Source organism: Monopterus albus, unplaced genomic scaffold, assembly GCF_001952655.1.
Source record: "Monopterus albus unplaced genomic scaffold, M_albus_1.0 scaffold47.1, whole genome shotgun sequence".
In the NCBI taxonomy this organism is placed as follows: domain Eukaryota; kingdom Metazoa; phylum Chordata; class Actinopteri; order Synbranchiformes; family Synbranchidae; genus Monopterus; species Monopterus albus.
The window spans coordinates 1,746,615-1,765,993 of NW_018127927.1; the positions used below are offsets into that span (position 1 = coordinate 1,746,615).

A 19,379-nucleotide genomic window follows, 5' to 3' on the forward strand; every position below is an offset into this window, starting at 1 on the left:
ACAGATCCCAGGAACATCTGAGATAGCTGAGATATTTGTCCAGAAGAGCTATGTCCTAGGAACAGCTATTGCGCAGGACCCTCAAGCTCCCAGGCCTCTGGTAGAGGACCCGAGTTTGAAAGAAGGAAGGGGATTTGGGGGCGCTGCGTGAAGCTGAGTTTTTAACTAGGGGGGACACATTTCGACACAAGACTGTGAAGCAGACGATACAGAGTCACATGACCGAAATGTTAGCATTACATCCCAAGACTATAGCCCAAGATTTAGGAAGAAGTAAAGTCTGTCTTCCTGTAGATATGCCCCCTCCCCGAGTCATGTGTTATGTTGCTTAAGTGAGCACAACCCTGCCCTAACCCCAATTTGTTACAGTTGCTTGTTCCCAGGTCTTGGGATCTAGTAATCTCTAAAAGTACACCCAGTTCTAATTTCTTAAAACAGCAAGTTTGATCTCTTAAACAGACTATACATGTAGATACTGTATTTCTTTTCACATCAGACGGACTGTGTATATATCATCTGCACCGCTCAGCATAGTTGGAACCCGGTAGACACTACGTTGGCAGTTTCACTTCTGCTTTTCCCTCAAAACGACATAGGCTGCCTAATAGAAACAGTTTGACAAACTCAAGAAACAAGGCTATATTAGGTCAAATGGTCTGTATTCCAAAGAGTGATCAAAGGACAAAGAGTATTGTTATTGTTATTATGCTGTTAAATTAATTCTGTAAAAATCATGGTAACAAGACAGTGAAGTCATTATTTATGTAGAGATACTGCTTGCAAACCAATGATGGTAAGATGATGTCATGGGGTAGGACTGGATAAGTCTGACTTCTTCCTACTCTATTCAAGCATGTACTAGGTATAAGTAAATTGATATTGGATTAGCATTTGTTGGATATGTGTAAAATTATGTGTGTTGACATATCAACTGTCTTTACATGCTTGAAAGAATAAATCAAATCAAATCAAGTAATTTTAAATTAACATCAGCAGGCCTATTTCTGGGATAGTAGGCAAAATCATAAATGATAGATACAAGTTTTGTTTTCATGTTAACACTGGATTATATTGCAAAAGCACAGACTTTGCCTTAATGCATGACCACAAATTTTAATATGACATAGTTATTACTTTTATAATAATTTGGAAAGCAACAATAGGGTGAAACCTTGCTTTAATCCTCACCAATCTCTAGGCCTGGTTGTGGCAGCCAGTGAGTGAACTCACTGCTGAACATCTCTGAATTTGAACAGTCAGCACTGAAAGGAGGAAACGCCTTTCCTGACATCAGCAGTTTCTCTTTTTGGATCAGTAGCCTTGAGCTGTACAGTCTTACTAATGTGTTCTGCTTGTCACTGATTTGTGAATTCAGTGTGGTGAGGTCACATGGCCCATTATTTTAAAGCGGTATCTGGTGTGTATAGACTGTGTGATTTACTGTTTGTAGGCTAGTGTCAGTTTGGTTAAGATGACTAAAGTGGCGAAGCCTGTTCTGCCCTGTTTTCTGTCCTTCCTTACATAAAGTCATCACCTCTGGAGTCTGGTCCAAATACTGTATTTCATACTAAAGAACTATGCACCAGCCCAACATATGGCAGTCATGTGCTGTACGTCTTTCCCTCTGCATATCTAAACTCAAGGACATCTGTGTGATTTTCCATGGCTACACAAGACCAAATGTTAAGGCCCAAATAGGCAAATCAGACCTAGGATGAGAGAGAGGACTGAATGTCCTACTTCAGTATTAACATTCCTTCCAGCTATTTGAGTAATCTGTCTAAATTCTTGCAGCCTGTGGTCAAAGAGGCTGTCAGGATTATTACCCAGACTGTTTCTTGCTTTCAGACTTTCATATAGCTCAAATATTGATCTCTTATGGTGTTCCTTCAAGAGATCAGTGCATCTTAGTCCTCTGGCAGGAGATCCACCCTAAATTGTACATGGGGGAAAGGATTAATAATTAATTTAGACTTGAATGACAAATCAAGAGGAAGAACAGATAAGAAAGAGACAGACTGCATCATAATGGAATCAGTTATATGAGATCGTGGCACAAAAGACATAACTGGATTTTTACAGTGTTATCTTATCCAGAGATTGGCTTTCTGAAAAGCACCTATAACGTTGTGTTTGATCTACTTAAGCTACATCAAATAAAGCCAAATTTGCCTTTTGACTGCGATGATAAGCAAATGTCCAGAACATGGAGCAATTTGTTTATGCCTGAATGCATTTTGCCCCCCACCAGGCTCCTTGTTCATCCTGTTGCTTCACCACACCTGAAGCTAACATTCAAATTTCTGAAAGGGTTTCCTGACCCTTTCAGATTATAGTAGCATGCATAGACTGTTTGGAGCACATTGCCACCAACCAGATGAATAGCTCGTGTGTTCATGTCTTTACACTCTGATAGTGTGACTGATAAAGCCGACAGGGCTCGCTGTCAGAATCATCACAACACATGTTTAATTTAAAAGGCCTCTTCAGTGCTGATGCAGACACTTCCCATCCAATCTGACGAAGCTTGAGAGGATCTGCCAGGAAGAATGGAATAAACTGCCCAAATCCATGTAGATGACTCAAAGCTGTGACTGCTGCCAAAGGGGCTTCAACACTGTGTTGAATAAAGAGTATGGAATACTTCTTGTAAATTAATTAGCAAAAATGACTATCAATAAGTTTTGTCATTATGAGTTATAAAGTGTAGACTGAAAATGTATCCATTAAAATTAAATCTACAATACAAACTAAAGGAGTCTGAATACATTATGATGCCAAAATACATTTAGCTTTTAGTGGTAAGATGTATTTCCCCTGTAACTTGTGTGAGAAATCTATCAGTGTCATATCTTCTGCAGATAGCGTTAGCTGCTTTGTGATAAAGCTGTTAAGCAGATTATCACACTATTTGACCTTAAGAGTTAACCTTTGTCAGTTTCCTTTCTGCTCAGTCCTGAGGCTCAGCACTTTTAGATGAAAAAATGTATTGAGGAAAACTACTCATTTGTGAATGTAGATTTCTAATGTTTCCATGAGAACACCCTACTTCTTGTACTTTTTGTAAATGTTATTAATGTCTACACAAAGTGTTTATCAGAGATAGGGGAAAGACAATAAATATCATCAGACGATCCCCTGGCGCAGGGGTGTCAAACTCAATAGCACAGCGGGCCAAAAGTCAAAGCGCACTTTCAGGTCGCGGGCCGATACAGGATAAAAATTTATTGAACAGACTTAAACTAAACATTTTTTGAACATAAATATGAATCGAAACAGACAGGATACAATATTATTCCAAAATAAATAAACTTGAACTTAAAATCATTCTGCTAAGGCTTGATGTTAATGTACATTTGTTATAAGATCACAAACATTATGCAGAGCTGCTTCCAACTGAAATGGAGACTCCTTTCCTTACAGGATGTAATTTCCTCTGTCCCCTGTGCTAAAGATAATACTCATGCCAAAAAACACAAGTTTTAAGGAAATAGGACCTAGACAAAGTTCATTAGTGAAGAAAACACAAGTCTGTCAAATTATCCCTGTGTGCACTGCATACCAAAGTGCTGTTATACACTTTTTTAGAGCTGATGTCTTAGGCAAGGAGGAATCATATTTGGTTTATTATAGTGCTGATGCTGGAAGATCTGTACTTTTTGGCTGAAGCAGCACTAATGTGTCATGTAGAAAATATGTGCTGACACAGGTAATCCTGTCTATGATGACAGCTTAGTGACCAATTTCTAAATCTTTTAATGCTGTCTATTAATTGTAAAAGGAGCAATTTACTTTCTAGAGGTCATTCTAGGATATCCTACTTTGTACTGGTATGTGTTTGGTGTGTTCTTCACCTTTGTACCATCTGGATTTGTCAGAAGACCACTGACGGTTACCACTCTTGTTGAAACAATATGGAAAGTGGATTTCCTGTTTTCAGGGTTCATTTAGGTGTAAAAGCACAGTATGAACCCATTATGTCAGCCTTTCTTCTGTTCTTTGGTTTCCAGGCAAATCTGTTCAAAAATCATTCAAACACTATACTTGGTACAACTGTCCAACAAGAATTTGATCCCTAACATTAGTGCTGTTCTTTGATATGATCGCCTGATGAAATTGGTGGTATCCATGACCACATGAGCCCGGTGGACCAGATCAGTGGATGTGGTTAATGAGGTGTTATAACACTGGGTTAATTTTCAACCTTGAACATATGTTGAAACTGCAAACGAGACATAACTGTTGGTACACATTAGCAAAAAGCTTTCACTGCAATCACTGGAAATGCCAGCATGATAATGATCAAATGAACTGACTGTAATTCTTTGTTAGGAAATTTATTGCATGGTTGTTAATTTTACACAGAGTTGATTCAATTTTTGTGTGACATAAAACTACAAATGCTTCTATACATTGTTTTTTTTGTCTTTAAACAGGCAGCCATGCAAACCTATGACAATAAGGGGGCTGATGTCTACACCCATGCTAGTGCTGGACAAATGAATGGCACAGAGTCAACCAGGATGAAAGAAGTAGCTTTTGAAAAGAATCCTTCAGAGCCAATGGTATAGTATCTGCCTATACACACACACAAACAAACATTTTTAAATTTCTAAATTTGTCTCACTCATTCTTCCTCATTTACTGTGATGTTTGCCTGCAGGGGGTCACGCTGAAGCTGAATGATAAACAAAGGTGCACTGTAGCCCGAATATTGCATGGGGGCATGATACACAAGCAAGGTAATTAAACACATCTTGATTTAAGATGAGTGTTAGAAAGTATGTTCTGTACACAAAAGTGTATTTGTCCTGCTCTCAGGCTAGTTGGGCTGTAAAATGGTTCTTAAATTATTCAAGTTAGTATGTTTTAAACATAGATAACATATTGTTCACATAATGTCTGGTGTATTTTGAGGTTTGGTTTGGTTTCAGTAGCCATTTTATGCATGGTTCATTTTCTTGTTTTTAAGGCTTTTAAAAAAAAATCTTATCTTAATATTCAGTATCTGCTAGTATAGAGACTGAGCTGGAGTTTCTCCACTTGCCATGGTTGATTTTCTCTCCAGGGTCCTTACATGAAGGGGATGAAATAGCAGAAATAAACGGGAGAAGTGTGGCAAACCAAACTGTAGACCAGCTACAAAAGATTCTAGTAAGTTGATACCTCATAGCCTTAACCTTTTCTTAACAAACAATAATTTTGACACTAAAGAAAGTGCTAACTTTTATTTTATTTCACTTATGAGGTTAAATAAGTGTAAATCTGTGTCATCTTCACATACAGAAAGAAACCAGTGGAGTAGTCACTATGAAGATCATTCCCAGCCTGCAGAGTCGATCTCAAATCTGTGAGGTAATAACATTACCTGCATTGGTTTTGTGGTGCCTGTTACTTCTGTTCTGAGAGAATTCCGATTCTCATACTCAACCACTTCAAACCCCTTTAAATTTGCATGAATAAGCCAAGAAAAAGAGCTTTCCATTTAGACTGGACACCAGTAAAAAAAAAAAATGAGTGTGCTTGCATTTTTACCAGTCTATCTGTCTTTCTACAACCTACTTTTAAAAAGGATTTTGTCCTTTATTAGGTGAATCTTCTGTTAGTCAGTGAACAACCCAGGTGACTATAAAATTAGTTCAAATGTAACGAACATCACTCACATTAGTTTTGCTATATGAATTTGAAACACTTTGGTAGCGTGTTTCATTCTGCCATCTACTGGCCCCAACAGTTTTCTCCAGCATCATTCCTGTGCCCCCTGCCATTAAAATGGCTTAAAATGGCTGCTGGCTTTTCAGGTGCTATTGACATCAACCAATAGTTTTAGTATAATATAATATGAATTTTAAAATAATTTTAATTGAATGAACCCAAAGATAAAAAATGCATTGTTTTCAGTAATGTTATTCTTGTCTTAATACAATTTAAGCTCTGTCTTTGCTGAGGTCAGTGATGGCAGTCATCTTAAAAGCTTGTAGTCCATTAATACATAGGCTTCCACTTTGCATACTGCACAAGGAACATTATTTTTGGTGACCCACACTTCTCAAGTACACCCACTTTCACCCACTATTTTTGTGTGTATCACTGGAGTGACTTGAGGAAACCCCAAATGTTTGTGAGCATTTAACCTGTGGAGAAATTACATGAGTTCCTGCTGTGATCTTTGAGAGTTTAGTCAAGATTTGCTTTGTAGATAAGATGATCTCTCTCAGAACTTTTATTCGGGACATTTACTTAGATTTGCTCACCTTACATGCTAATCCAAGGTATTAATCAACTTTCTGCAGCTGGACAATCAACAGCAATTAATTATTATTTTTAATAGGAAACCAAATCAGCCAATTTTTGCAATTTGAACGGCACTGTCCAAGATCATATCATGAACCTTTTTTAATTTGGGTGCAATTCCCAATGAACATTGTAGAATCCAAATATGGGGTTGCATCGGAAAGTATCCAGACCCCTTAACTTTTTGCATGCTTTGTATTGTATATGTAATTTTCAATTAGTAAAACTGCCATTTTCACCCATTAATCTCACTCAATAACTCATAATGACAATGTGAAAGTTCTGTCAGATTGGATAGGAAGTGTCTGAACTGCCACCTTCAGGTGTCTTCACAGTTCTGTGGGGTTTATTTCTGGGCTTTGGCTCAGCCACTCAGAGACAGTCAGAGACTTGTCCTGAAGCCACTTCAGTGTTGTCTTGGCTGTCTGCTTCAGGTCACTGCTGTGCTGAAAGGTGAACTGTCACTGCTGTCTTAAGTCATGTGCACTCTGGAGCAGGTTTTCTTCAAGGGCCTCTGTGTTTGACTGCATTCATCCTTCCCTCATTTCTGACCTGCCTTCCCTGTACCTGCTGCTGAGAAGTATAGTATGATACTGCCACAAACATGTTTCATTATAGGGATAGTATGATCCTGGTGGTGAGCAATGCCTGGTGTCCAGACATACTGTACTACTTGGAGTTCTGCCAAAAAAGTTACATTTTGATCTCATAAGACCAGAAAATCTTGTCCCTCATGCTGTCAGAGTCCTTCAAATACTATTTGGCAGCATGCAGGTAGGCCATCACAGGCCTTTTTGTCAAAGTGGCTTCTGTGTAGCCACTTTACTATTAAGGACTGATTGATGGACAGCTGTTGAGATGACCATCCTTCTCCTATCTCTGCAGAGAACTTCTGAAGCTCCTAGAAACACTCTAAGCATTATAAATAGTTTTGTAGCTTTGCCCTGATCTATGTCTTACCAAAAGGTTATCACAGGTCTGCAGAGAGGTCCTTGCTTGGTTTTTGTCTTGACACACTGTGAACTGTGGGGCATATACACAGGTGTGCACCTTTCTAAACCATGTCAAGTCACTTTGTCATACTAGACACATCTCAGTGATAATTAATATGAACAAGATGCATGTGAATACAGTTTAGAATACCTCAGCAAAGGCTCTGAATACTTTTGTAAATGAGACATTCTGGTATTGATTTTCAGAACATTTGTCAAAATTTCCAAGGACAGTGGCAATTATACAATTTAAAAATAGCATATATAATACAATAAAATATGCAAAACAGTGGCCTGAACACTTTCTGAAATCACTGTATTCAACAACATGAGTGTATTTTGTACTGCTGATACTGCAGTTGTCATCAAGCTGTTAACAGCTTCAGGTGCATTATTACATTACTCAGTTTGCACATGCATAATTGCACATTGACTGTTGACTGCTGCACATGCTGCTCCCATGCAGCATACATTCTCTATTATATTCTTATATATTTTTTATTATATTGCTGCATTTGCTGCTTAAAGTGCCTTAGATTTTGTGTTACTTATTTATCTACTTTATATTTCACTTGTATTTTTGTGGCATTCGTGTGGACGGCAAAGTAAGAATTTCATTGTACAGGAAAACACGCTTCCTAACTGTGCATATGACAAATTAACACTTTGACTTTTAACATATGGAAATCCATGTGAGCAAGATTGGGATTTTAAACCCATACACTACAGATGTATCACTTTTCATAGTCTAAATGTTTCCAGGAAACAAAATGTAGAATATTTCAGTTAAAGTTTTGAATGAGCCTCTTCTACATCCACAGTATAATTAATGACCTTCATGACCTTTAGACTGACTAAAGTATTTATTGGTGTATTAGCCATGAGCTGCAAAATATCTGATCCTTTTACAACAATTAGTGATGAACATTTACAAAGAATCACAGGCATGCTCAGCAAGCATCTGGCTAGCAGCATGTCATTTCTTACAACAGATGGACGTTGTTCACTATCATTTGTGTTTCAAGGTCAGAAAGGTAGCTGGAACTTTGAGCAGCACAAATATTCTATATTAGAGACTATATTTACAGCTAGCCTATAGCAAGTGATGGGAAATTATTAAACACACTGATAAGGTCTACAGGTAGTGAGTAGATCTTGATTAGTCTACTGATTAGTTCCTTCCTAACTTTCAAATTCTTAATCTGTAGATGTACGTGAGGGCACAGTTTGACTATGACCCCACCAAGGATGACCTCATCCCATGCAAAGAGGCAGGTCTGAGGTTTCAAACTGGTGACATCATTCAGATCATCAACAAGCAGGATCCGAACTGGTGGCAAGGCAGAGTGGAGAGTAGTGCTGCTGACTTCGCTGGACTGATCCCCTCCCCAGAGCTCCAAGAGTGGTAAACACCTCCGTCATACTATCTGATGATTAATCCTCAAGTACAGCATCACATGCCAAAACCTCATAATTGTGCGTAACATAAATTCTCGTTCTCACTGCAGGAGGGTGGCAAGTAAAAGCAAGTCCAAAGTGGACAGTCAGTCGTGCAGTCCATTTGGAAAGAAAAAGAAGTGCAAAGACAAGTATCTGGCTAAACACAGCTCTAGTGAGTGTAACATTGGAATCACATTTCAGGGGCTTTCTCTCACATATGGTTTAGTCTGAAATAAAATCTCTTCTTTTGTAGTTTTTGACCAGCTGGATGTGATTTCTTATGAGGAGGTTGTTCAGCTCCCTGCATTTAAAAGGAAAACACTGGTGCTTGTTGGTAAGCTTCACAGCTATATTATATTATTTATTATTTCTGAAAAACTCAAGCATATGCTTATGGAACTTTGTTGTCACAGTTTATCTCAAAGTATGTTGTAATTTAGTGTAATTGTTACAAATCTTGTAAATGTACAGAACGCTATTACAACCTTAAAATGTGAATATGTAATGATTATCTGGAACAGATTTTAGGTCTTTGTATGAAAAGGTCAGACATGACACTCAGAATGTCATATTTTATCAGATGTCCTCAGTGCATTACCCCCCACTTAAGCAAAGTAGTGGGTTGTTCAGACATGAAGGTTATTATTAGATTAAAATGTCCCTGGAAGTAAAAGTCCTCCTTTTTTCAGGTGCACCTGGTGTAGGAAGGAGTCATATCAAAAATGCGCTTTTGACAAAATATCCAGAAAAATTTTCCTACCCTGTCACACGTAAGTACACTCACTCTTCATCTTATTTTTTATTCCAAGAGTTAAATTTGCCAAATCGTCCTTTTGATTATACACAGACACCACCAGACCCCAACGTAAGGATGAGGAGAATGGACAGGAATATTATTTCATCTCCAGTGAAGCCATGACCAAGTGCATCTCTGGGAATGAACTGCTGGAGTATGGCAGCTTTCAGGGATATATGTTTGGTACCAAAATTGAAACCATCCAGAAGATCCACGAGCAGGGAAAAGTCACTGTGCTGGATGTAGAACCACAGGTTGGCATTTGCAGACTTTCCTGGAAATTGTTTTTTAGTTTGAAGGATGGGTTCACAGTTTTCCAAGTCAACAGGCACATGCCCATACACAGAAACCTTTTTGCATGCTGTAATTTATCTCCATGTTCTATAAAAGATCTTTTCTTTTTGTTTTTCTGCAGACGATATGTCCATGCTGATAATAGAACATTTGTTATATATAATTCTTAAAATATTTCTTTCATAAAAATATAATGCAGAAACAGGCTTAATGCAGACTGTAGGTAACGGCATAACAAAAGTATTTACTGTGTATGTTTATCAAGATGTAATAATGCAAAAAAATACACAGTTCTCTCAAAATGAGCTCAGAGTAAATTGCTCAAAAACGTAACCTCTCCCTTTTATGAGTTCTCCGTACAAGGTAACAACATGAGGACTAATTCAAAATAAATTAATTATATCATCTATTTCCTCATTACCTCCTATAAGCTTTATTAATTTATTTACTTGCTTACTGTTAATGCAGACCCTGAAAGTGTTGCGGACTGCTGATTTTGCACCTCTGGTTGTGTTCATCGCTCCGACCAAGATAGCTCCTCAGGTGCCATATTTTTGTCTGAATATGCATAAATAACCTGAAACAGTAAACTCCCATCTGATACCATCAGCTAATTCTGTGTCCTGTGTCCCAGACGGAAAACCTGCAGATGATCCAAAAAGAGTCAGACGCCATTCAGACCACATATGGACACTTCTTTGATGTGGTCCTTGTCAACAACGATGTAGATGAAAGCGTGAAAGGTGTGGAGGAGGCCATGGAGCATGCCACCTCCACCCCGCAGTGGGTGCCTGTGTCATGGGTCTACTAACAGCTGTCTGGCAGCGGTTTAATACCTTGTGTTGAAAAGCAGTGCAATATCACTCCTTACGCAAAACCTCTCAGTTAGTGACATCACAGGTGGCATAGGTTTACTTTTTGGTTAAAGTTGATTGTCACTGAGAATTTTTGCACAAATGCATCCAAAAAATAAGCAATATATATTTTAGACAGTTGAGGACCTCACCGGGGCTTTTTTATTTGGCTGTTTAGACTTCTGAGCTTTAAGCTTTTAAGGAGTAAGAGATGTTTTGCTGCCCCACACCTTTGTGATTGCTGGAACTTGAGCAAATGCAAAATAGGACCACAACTGTGAATGAAATCCTCCATTTTAAAAGACAGGATTTTATCATGTAAAACACTGACTCTGGATTCATTGTCTTTCTCTCTTCCCGTTAGGTTATGCCATAAAATTGAGATGATGAAATTAGTGTTCAAACATTATGTGTATGTCTTTAGAGGGGTAGTGTCCACCACACAAAACCTTTCAGTCAGTAATACTCGTCTTCATCTTTGTCTCATCTCATCAAAACTGTATACCTCATGGGGTACTGTAATTGCACTTTTAAACAGAAAATAAATTTCCCTGTTCTGTTGCGACTGCTTCTTTGACTGTGTTTCATATGGAAACCTGTACTTCAGAGCCCTTAAGGATAACTACAGTAAGACAGTGTTTTATCAATGGGAACATTTCCTAAGTGCAGAAAAATTCCTTCCACTAGATCCACATAAGACAAGAAAACAGATGGCAATATCAACGATGAGCAAATCCAGGAGTCTTAACTGAAAAAAGGTAGATATTTATATGTTCACTGTTTTGAGTAACATTTTATCAGTTTGTCCAGAGTGTATTTTATGTTTGCCGTCTATGTGGTTCATCATGTTTGAGCACAATATTCCATACTTTGAATCTCTCAGCTAATTTTTTTTTAAAAAGGGACTATGGAGTAGAGAAATTATGGGGGCAGGCTCCTGAGGCACCTGCGTCAGAATTGCAGAAGAAGTTATGGCTCAAGGCTTTGATCATTTATGAATCAAACCCTGTGTGTTTGAGCTGAGCTAATGTATTCCCCACACTGCAGTGCCTCTTTCATCCACACTGTGGTACGCATAGTCACAGTTTAGAGATGAAAATGGATTTGTCCACAGCTTTTATGCAGAATGCCTTTGTGCAGTTTCCCAGTAGCACTGTCAGAATTATGTACTTAAAAAAATATCCTTTTGTGTTTTGTTCCTTACATCTAATTTCAAGTGAACAAATACACAATCTAAACTCATTCACTTAGTATACATTTTCTGTATTTAACCTGTAAATTGAATATATAAAGACATGTTAATATGTTCATTGGCTAGCTAAATTCAACAGTTGATCAGGCAAATTGAGCATTTACACCTTTTTGGTGTTGTGTGCTAAAGTCTTGGTCTGGCAGAAAACAGATCTGCAATGACGAGATGTAGTAGTTTTCCCAAATCTCTAAATTTAATCCAAATTTATTTTTTGCCTACAATCACAGCTCTTAAGTTTGGAAGGCAGGAACAAAGGATGACAAAAGAAACTTTTAAAGATGACAAAAGAAAGTTTTAAATAATCAGCTAATTAGAATTGTGTTTCTATATCATGCTTATTGAATAAAAACTGTTAAAATGCCCAACAAACAATCCAATAAAATGTTTACACAAAATTATAGATTTTCTTAAGAGCTCTAGAGAGAGGTTTAGCTAAATCAGCACACAAGCCACAGACCAAAGGATTTTGCATTCAAACCAGAATCCACCAGATGTTGTCATTGGATCAACGCTGTCTTATGGTGCCACCAAGTGGTTGTGTCAACACAAGCACTACTGTGAGAATATACTGCATGCTATGTTCTCTCTGGACTACATCCCTTTCTGGAAACACACATGCATAGATTGTGCATACAGTGTTCAGAAGACAGTTTGTCAGTTCAGCAAAATTATTGACTCGAATCAACAAATAAATTAGAAGCAAATACACATATCCAACTCGATGGTTTGCCTGAGATAATAGCTAAGACTTCTGGAGTTTTCTGAACTAATGGTAAAAAAATAGAATTTGCATTTAGGTTTATGTACATTCAGCCATGTTGCCCATTTGCCAATGTAGTAAACTCTCCTCTAATAATCCTACACTCAACTGCATTGTTTCACTGTTGATATGGTGTCTGTGGTGCCCTGTGATTCATCTATCCCAACAAATCCTGAGGATGAGCTTAGGTAGACTACAGTACTACTAGTATTGCGGTACATACACATGCGTTTAGTGTAGAAACACATAAAGCAACCTACAACCTTGTTTTGAACACTGCTGTAGTTTTTATTATTTCCCACTGATGAGAATGTGATATATCAGTAGTCAAACTTCAGTATATATGCAGTGGATATTATGCAAGGAATGAAAGGAGACAAGTGATTTAGCCTTTTGCTAAAAAAAAGTAACTACTGCAAAAAGTGTGGGTGCAGCTGGTGGACTTACCAACTCTTGTGATATCAGCCTATTTAATTTATTAAGACTGAGGTATCAAGTGGGGTCGAGCTTTAGTACTGTAGGTTCATTATGTACACCGAATTTATATTTGAGTGACTCGAGTTAACCTGACTAACCTCCAGTTTTTATTATTTACCATCATAAACACTTGGGTATTAACAAATGTATGCATTAAAGTTCACCCCACTACATCCATGATTATGCAACATTTTTCATGAGGCTCAATGTATTCATGCATTCAAAAATCCTTCTAAGCATTTTTAATCTGTTTTATAAAAATCTAGACCAACAAGTATTGCTCCAATAATAATCAGGTCAAGGATCTATACATAGCCATTTATTGTCCAAATATTTATTTATCTTACAAGCATGTTGGTGAGGCTTTGTCACAGGAAATGGGGCCAGAGGTTTTTAGAAAAAAAGCACAGTTGATGTGCAGATTATTGGTTGGCTCCTGTAGTCAGAAATAGTTGTTTCTGACATTTCTGAAATTCAACAAATTTTATTGTTGGTAATAAAGCATAATTCAGCAAACAAATAAACAAACAAAAAACATTTAAAACAAACATTTGCATACGGACCCTGACTGGCACAGGTTAATCTGGTCAACCATCACAAATATTGCCAATATCAAAAAATCTGTCACCATTACATCATAATCATGAGAAATGTAAGCAAGTGAGAATGTAATTATCTATTTGAAAGAACACTTACATCTATTCTCCATTTATATCTAATGAGTCATAGTTTTTCTTTTACTTTGAGAAGCACAAGGAAAAATTATGGTGTAAGTGCTGATAACATATACCTTAAAAGACGCCATACTGAGTCTTCACAGTATTACAGTAAGTCACACTACAATTTACAGTACTATGCCTAATGCAGATTAATACCAGCCTGAAATAAGAGTGAAACCTTTTTGCTCCAACAAAAGGATGCTTTCAGGTGGATTTACTGTCATCACTATTCGTATTTACTAGGAATAATAACCAGACTGCGAAGCTCGCCACACCCCTTCTTGATGAACGCCATTTTGTGACTGAGACTTGCAGTCAATGTACCCTCCTTTAGAGATGCTTTAAATCCAAGCATGGCTATGATATTTTATGTCTGTAAAGGAAACACACGTAGAGCCCCAGTAACGACACCTGCAGAAAAAAGAACGCTGTCCCGAGTATTAACACTGTGTGTTTGAAGTCGGTCACCCATTTAAACATGAAACTCGCCGCGTCAGAGAGCCATCTTTGTCCACCTAATCCAGGCGGCTGTTTATTACACCCTCATTACTGCACGGACTCTGACAGCGCCAGGCTCTAGTATAATAGCCCGCAGGTGCCGCATCGCCTTAGAAATATCGAGAGTAAAAGGGGTGGTTTAGCGAGAGGACACATCTCAGAGGCAGATACAAGCCAGTGCTCCTCCTAGGCTATATAGGCAGGGAAACGCCACAGTAACTAGCTGAAGGGTGCCAGAGGGGAGAGAGGATCACAGAAGGCAATCCACATCCGTCTGCCAACCGCTTGGTACGCGCTAACATCCCCAGTCCGGATTTCAGTCCAGCTGTCTAGTCAATAATACCAAGAAAATGTAAGTAGAACATTTTAAAGCTCTGTTTTGAAATCCTGACTATTAATGAATTCCAGTTCTGTCCTCACGACTTGATGTGGAAGGCTGCGTGGGATGGATGTTGTCTGAATGGTTTCTTGTGTTTCTTTGCCATCAGATGTTGAGTTTATTTCACTGTGCCATGTTAATCAGCATATCCTTGCTTTTATATTGGTGATGAATTAAATTTCACAGCTCAATTTCTATGATAATGTCACCCAACACGTAGGCCTAACCTTGTAGCAGATGGAGGCATCGGATTTAGCTCATGTTAAACACGTTACTGGCCTTATTTCTGGCGTTTGCACGGTAAATGAACTCCTTTTTATCCGTTTCTTTATTATGTTGTCCTCTGGTGGTTGTCACTTGGGCCAGAACACACGCATTTTTCCAGTTTAGACTGGTTCGAAGTGAAAAGGACACCGTCTGTGCGACTAATAGCAGGCAAATTAAAACGGCTGAATTTCTTAAAGAAAAGAAGCTGTTACAGCATTGTCAGGCGGTCTATTTAGGCCTACTGTCGATAGCCTGTTGAACAGTTACACCTTAGACATTATTCGACGGTTACTCTATAGACCTTCTTATAGACGCTGACATCCCGAGCTCTGAGTTAGGCTTGGGCCTAGTTTACGTGACATTTGCAACCTACATCTGGGGGTGGGGATAGCATAGCCTCCTACTGTATGTCGTCGATGGTCGTGCGAGGGCGGACAGCTATATCTCACCATATCTCAGAGTGTTGGGTTAACGGGGCCGAATGTATGTCTTCCTGTCTTTTATTTGTTCATTTGTTTTCGACTGCACATGATGCAAATAGCGTATATAAGACAGGCTAAGGAAAGATAGCAGCCACAACCTCATCCGTCAGTTCTTGAAAGCAGCGGGTCAAAACATTGAATCACACGACACGTCGTGAAACAGTGGGAACATGGCTGTTAACATCCCCTCTGTTGAGTAAACGTTAAGTTTGTCACTAAAACTCGGTTCTAATCCTTCATCCAAGTGCATAAAATCCATAAGGAGCCTCCCCGCCCTCGACGGTAGGCTTCCACTGTATTTACACGCCCGTCGTGCTCTTCATGAAACGTGATGCATAATGTAGGCCTTGTGGTGTTTGAGTAGCTATAAGGTCAGGAATGAAAGAAGAAGCAGTGTGTGTTGTGGGTCAGGAACCCGTTCAGTTCAAACAGAACAGGGTGACGAGGCTGGGATTATACGGTCTGTGATCCGAGCTGCTGTGGCGCTGTCCAGTGCTGAAACGACGCTGTCCAGTTCTGAAAGGCGGACACTGCTTCTCCAGAACAGCGAGGTCCATTAGACCAGGGACATCATTCTGTTTTTGTGGTATAATGTATAGTGTCATGTGGTATAATAATATTCTATTTATCTATCTATCTCTCTCTCTCTCTCTCTCTCTCTCTCTTGAAAAGCATGCATTCAATTTATCAACTCCATGTGAAAGTGAAGTGGCAGATTAAATGCAGGTCCCCCACCTTTCTGTGGAGGTTCCAGTTTGACCCTCCATAGAACACAGTGGGCAGTAGTCCCAAGATGTGGAAGCTGGTGAGAAATGTTGTCATTCCATTAGCAGCTCTTCCTGGTTCGTTGGACTGTCAATTCAGAGGTGATGACAGCATGAACCTCTGCTCAAATTACATCTTTGTGGAAATACTTCTGCTTGCCAGTGAAAAGCATGCATTCAATTTATCAATTTATCAACTCAGAATATTATTATACCACATGACACTATACATTATACCACAAAAACAGAATGATGTCCCTGGTCTAATGGACCTTGCTGTTCTGGAGAAGCAGTGTCCGCCTTTCAGAACTGGTTAATTATATTAATTAGATGGAACATTGTGGGTGTGGTGTATGAATGTTAACACTGTAATAATTTTTTAGTATATTACTTGTGTGGTGTAGAAGATAAGTATTTAAGAATGTAATTATGTAAGAATGTTAACACTCTGTTATAATTTTGTAGTATATTACTTGTGTGGTGTAGAAGAGAATTATCTATGTAGAGATACTGCTTGCAAACCAATGATGGTAAGATGATGTCATGGGGTAGGACTGGATAAGTCTGACTTCTTCCTACTCCATTCAAGCATGTACTAGGTATAAACAAATTGATATTGGATTAGCATTTGTTGGATATGTGTAAAATTATGTGTGTTGACATATCAACTGTCTTTACATGCTTGAAAGAATAAATCAAATCAAATCAAAATCAAAGAATACATTATTTGCACAGAGTTTACCATTGTACTATTTCTATTAGATTTTAATTATTGATTTAATTTGTACTGATAAATAGCAATAGTAATGATAATCTAAAATAATGATTAAATTAATGTAAGTTTTACAATGCTGAGCTACTCCACACTATTTGCAAAATTTAAGTGTTTTAAGGCTTGCAAACAGGTTTCATAGGCAGATATTGGGGGTAAGGTCATATTAGAGCTTCGCGATTAATCAATGTTATCGATTAATTCGAATTTATGTTTTATGTCGATGTTGAAAAACAAATATCGATTTTCACAATTTTACTTTGGTTTGCGACCTTCCGTAGTTCTGCAACGCCCCCGCCCTCCTGTGATTCACACTACAACAACTACAACATGGCAGCGTGCTCCGGAGAATTTTTTTCCAAGAGAGGCACGGTTTCTTCCGTCATATGGAAATGGTTCGGGTTTGCAAGTTCAGACCTTGAACAAGCTAAACCCCGCTGTAAAATATGCCAGAAGTATGTGGCAACTAAAGGAAGCAGCATGACGAATTTATTCCAGCACCTCAAACAAAACCACATTGCTGAATGGGAGGCATGTGTGGTGCTGCGAGCTAATGCTAAACAAGATAGCAGCAGCTACAAAACACCGGCTAAAAAGCATGTAACAATAGCAGCCTCATTTTTCCACCAGGAAGCAACATGAGGCAAACTTTCCAAGGCTTAGTAATCTGGCCAAGAAGTACCTCTCTATTCCTGCTACGAGTGCCCCATCAGAGAGGGTCTTTAGTGTGGGTGGAGGCATTGTAACATGCCACAGGGCATGTGTCAAGCCTGATGCAGTGGACAGGCTTGTGTTCCTTGCTAAAAACCTGTAAAATTCTGTGAGGCAGTAAGTTCCATGTTGAACTTGTTTACAAAGTTTTTCTTCAGGGAATTTTTTTCCAGGTGATAATTTATTTTATAAAAAGTTATTTAAGTACTTTGCAAATCCCTCATATTTTGTTATATTTTTAAATGTTTTTTGCTAGAATAACCAGAACTTGTAGAGACTGGTGAAAGTTTGCACTTTATTAATCCCAAAGAAGGTTATGTTGTTGTATTGATTATTGGTTTTCTAAAATAACAAAACTTGTTAGCGAAAGTAAGTTTGCATTATACACTTTTAGTCCAAATAAGTCCAACTGGCTGGGATTGGCTCCAGCCCCCCGTGACCCCGTTTGGGACTAAGCGGTTTAGAAAATGGATGGATGGATGGATGGTCCAAATAAGCATTTCATATGTTTGGTTATATTGTTTTTGCTCAAATTAAAAAAAAATCTATCTTATAATCTTTAGTGTCTTAATTTAAAAAAAAAAGAAAAATAATCGGTTTAAAATCGAAAATCAAATTTTGTCTCAAAAAAATCGGAGATTCAATTTGTAGGTCATATCGCCCAGCTCTAGGTCATATTAATACAAGCGAGGATAATTATACTGCAACTTGTTCAAAGTTATTTGGGACTATCTGATTTTTCATTGTATTTTTCATGATTACTGTAAATTACTGTGAGAAACAATACTGTCTTTTGTCGTAGTCATACCTGCTGTCTGCATTTCAGCGAGGACATGCAGGGTTAAATGATCACTTTACTGGAACATGTATCATTACAATCAGACTACTTTGTTTATGGTTTTCCAAATACACCTTGTGGAAATAGCAAATATCAATTTAAAAAAGTCTGTAAAAATGTGGCAACCAATAAAACGTTCTTACAAGTTAGAAATAGTGATGATGGAGTATGCAATTAGCATCAACAAAAACTCATTTTAGTCTCAGACTAAAACAAAACTAAGAGATATTATTTGAAAAATGTCAATTGTAGAATTTGGGTCAGTCCTTGTCCTTGAGGACAACCCCACTATGTCCAGGAATGAAATTAAACACATGTACTGATGCATTTTAAAAGACAAAATGCTTTAAAAAGTGCCTTTATAGGATACATTTTCCTGCTAGTAATAGTGTCATTTGATTTAGTAGGTCTTCACTGATAAGTATTCATTTAAGATTTACACAATCAACAACAGGATTGTGATGGAATAGGATTCATATTTAATATCCATCCATCCATCCATCCATTTTCCTCCGCTTATCTGGAACCGGGTTGCAGGGGCAACAGTCTAAGCAAAGATGCCCAGACTTCCCTCTCTCCAGACACTTCCTCCAGCTCCTCCGGGGGAATACCGAGGCGTTTCCAGGCCAGTCGAAAGACATAGTCCCTCCAACGTGTCCTGGGTCTTCCCCGGGGCCTCCTCCCGGTGGGACATGCTTGGAACACCTCCCTAGGAAGGCGCCCAGGAGGCATCCGAAACAGATGCCCGAGCCACCTCAGCTGGCTCCTCTCGATGTGGAGGGGCAGCAGT

General features: G+C 38.4%; 2 protein-coding genes across 2 annotated transcripts in view; both read left to right on the forward strand.

Moving 5' to 3' along the window:
• The window catches only part of mpp1 (MAGUK p55 scaffold protein 1), an 11,666-nt gene extending 434 nt beyond the window's left edge, over positions 1–11,232 (forward strand). The window contains exons 2-12 of the mRNA XM_020600512.1: positions 4,437–4,565; positions 4,664–4,742; positions 5,069–5,154; positions 5,287–5,355; positions 8,495–8,691; positions 8,795–8,898; positions 8,980–9,060; positions 9,416–9,496; positions 9,574–9,776; positions 10,285–10,359; positions 10,451–11,232. Of these exons, the coding sequence (XP_020456168.1) occupies positions 4,437–4,565; positions 4,664–4,742; positions 5,069–5,154; positions 5,287–5,355; positions 8,495–8,691; positions 8,795–8,898; positions 8,980–9,060; positions 9,416–9,496; positions 9,574–9,776; positions 10,285–10,359; positions 10,451–10,627 (1,281 nt within the window). The 3' untranslated portion in view covers positions 10,628–11,232. The remainder of the gene's footprint in view (positions 1–4,436; positions 4,566–4,663; positions 4,743–5,068; positions 5,155–5,286; positions 5,356–8,494; positions 8,692–8,794; positions 8,899–8,979; positions 9,061–9,415; positions 9,497–9,573; positions 9,777–10,284; positions 10,360–10,450) is intronic.
• A 3,130-nt stretch (positions 11,233–14,362) lies between these two features.
• Positions 14,363–19,379, forward strand: part of vamp2 (vesicle-associated membrane protein 2) — a 17,037-nt gene continuing 12,020 nt past the window's right edge. The window contains exon 1 of the mRNA XM_020600541.1: positions 14,363–14,728. Coding sequence (XP_020456197.1) covers positions 14,727–14,728 — 2 coding nt within the window. The 5' untranslated portion in view covers positions 14,363–14,726. The remainder of the gene's footprint in view (positions 14,729–19,379) is intronic.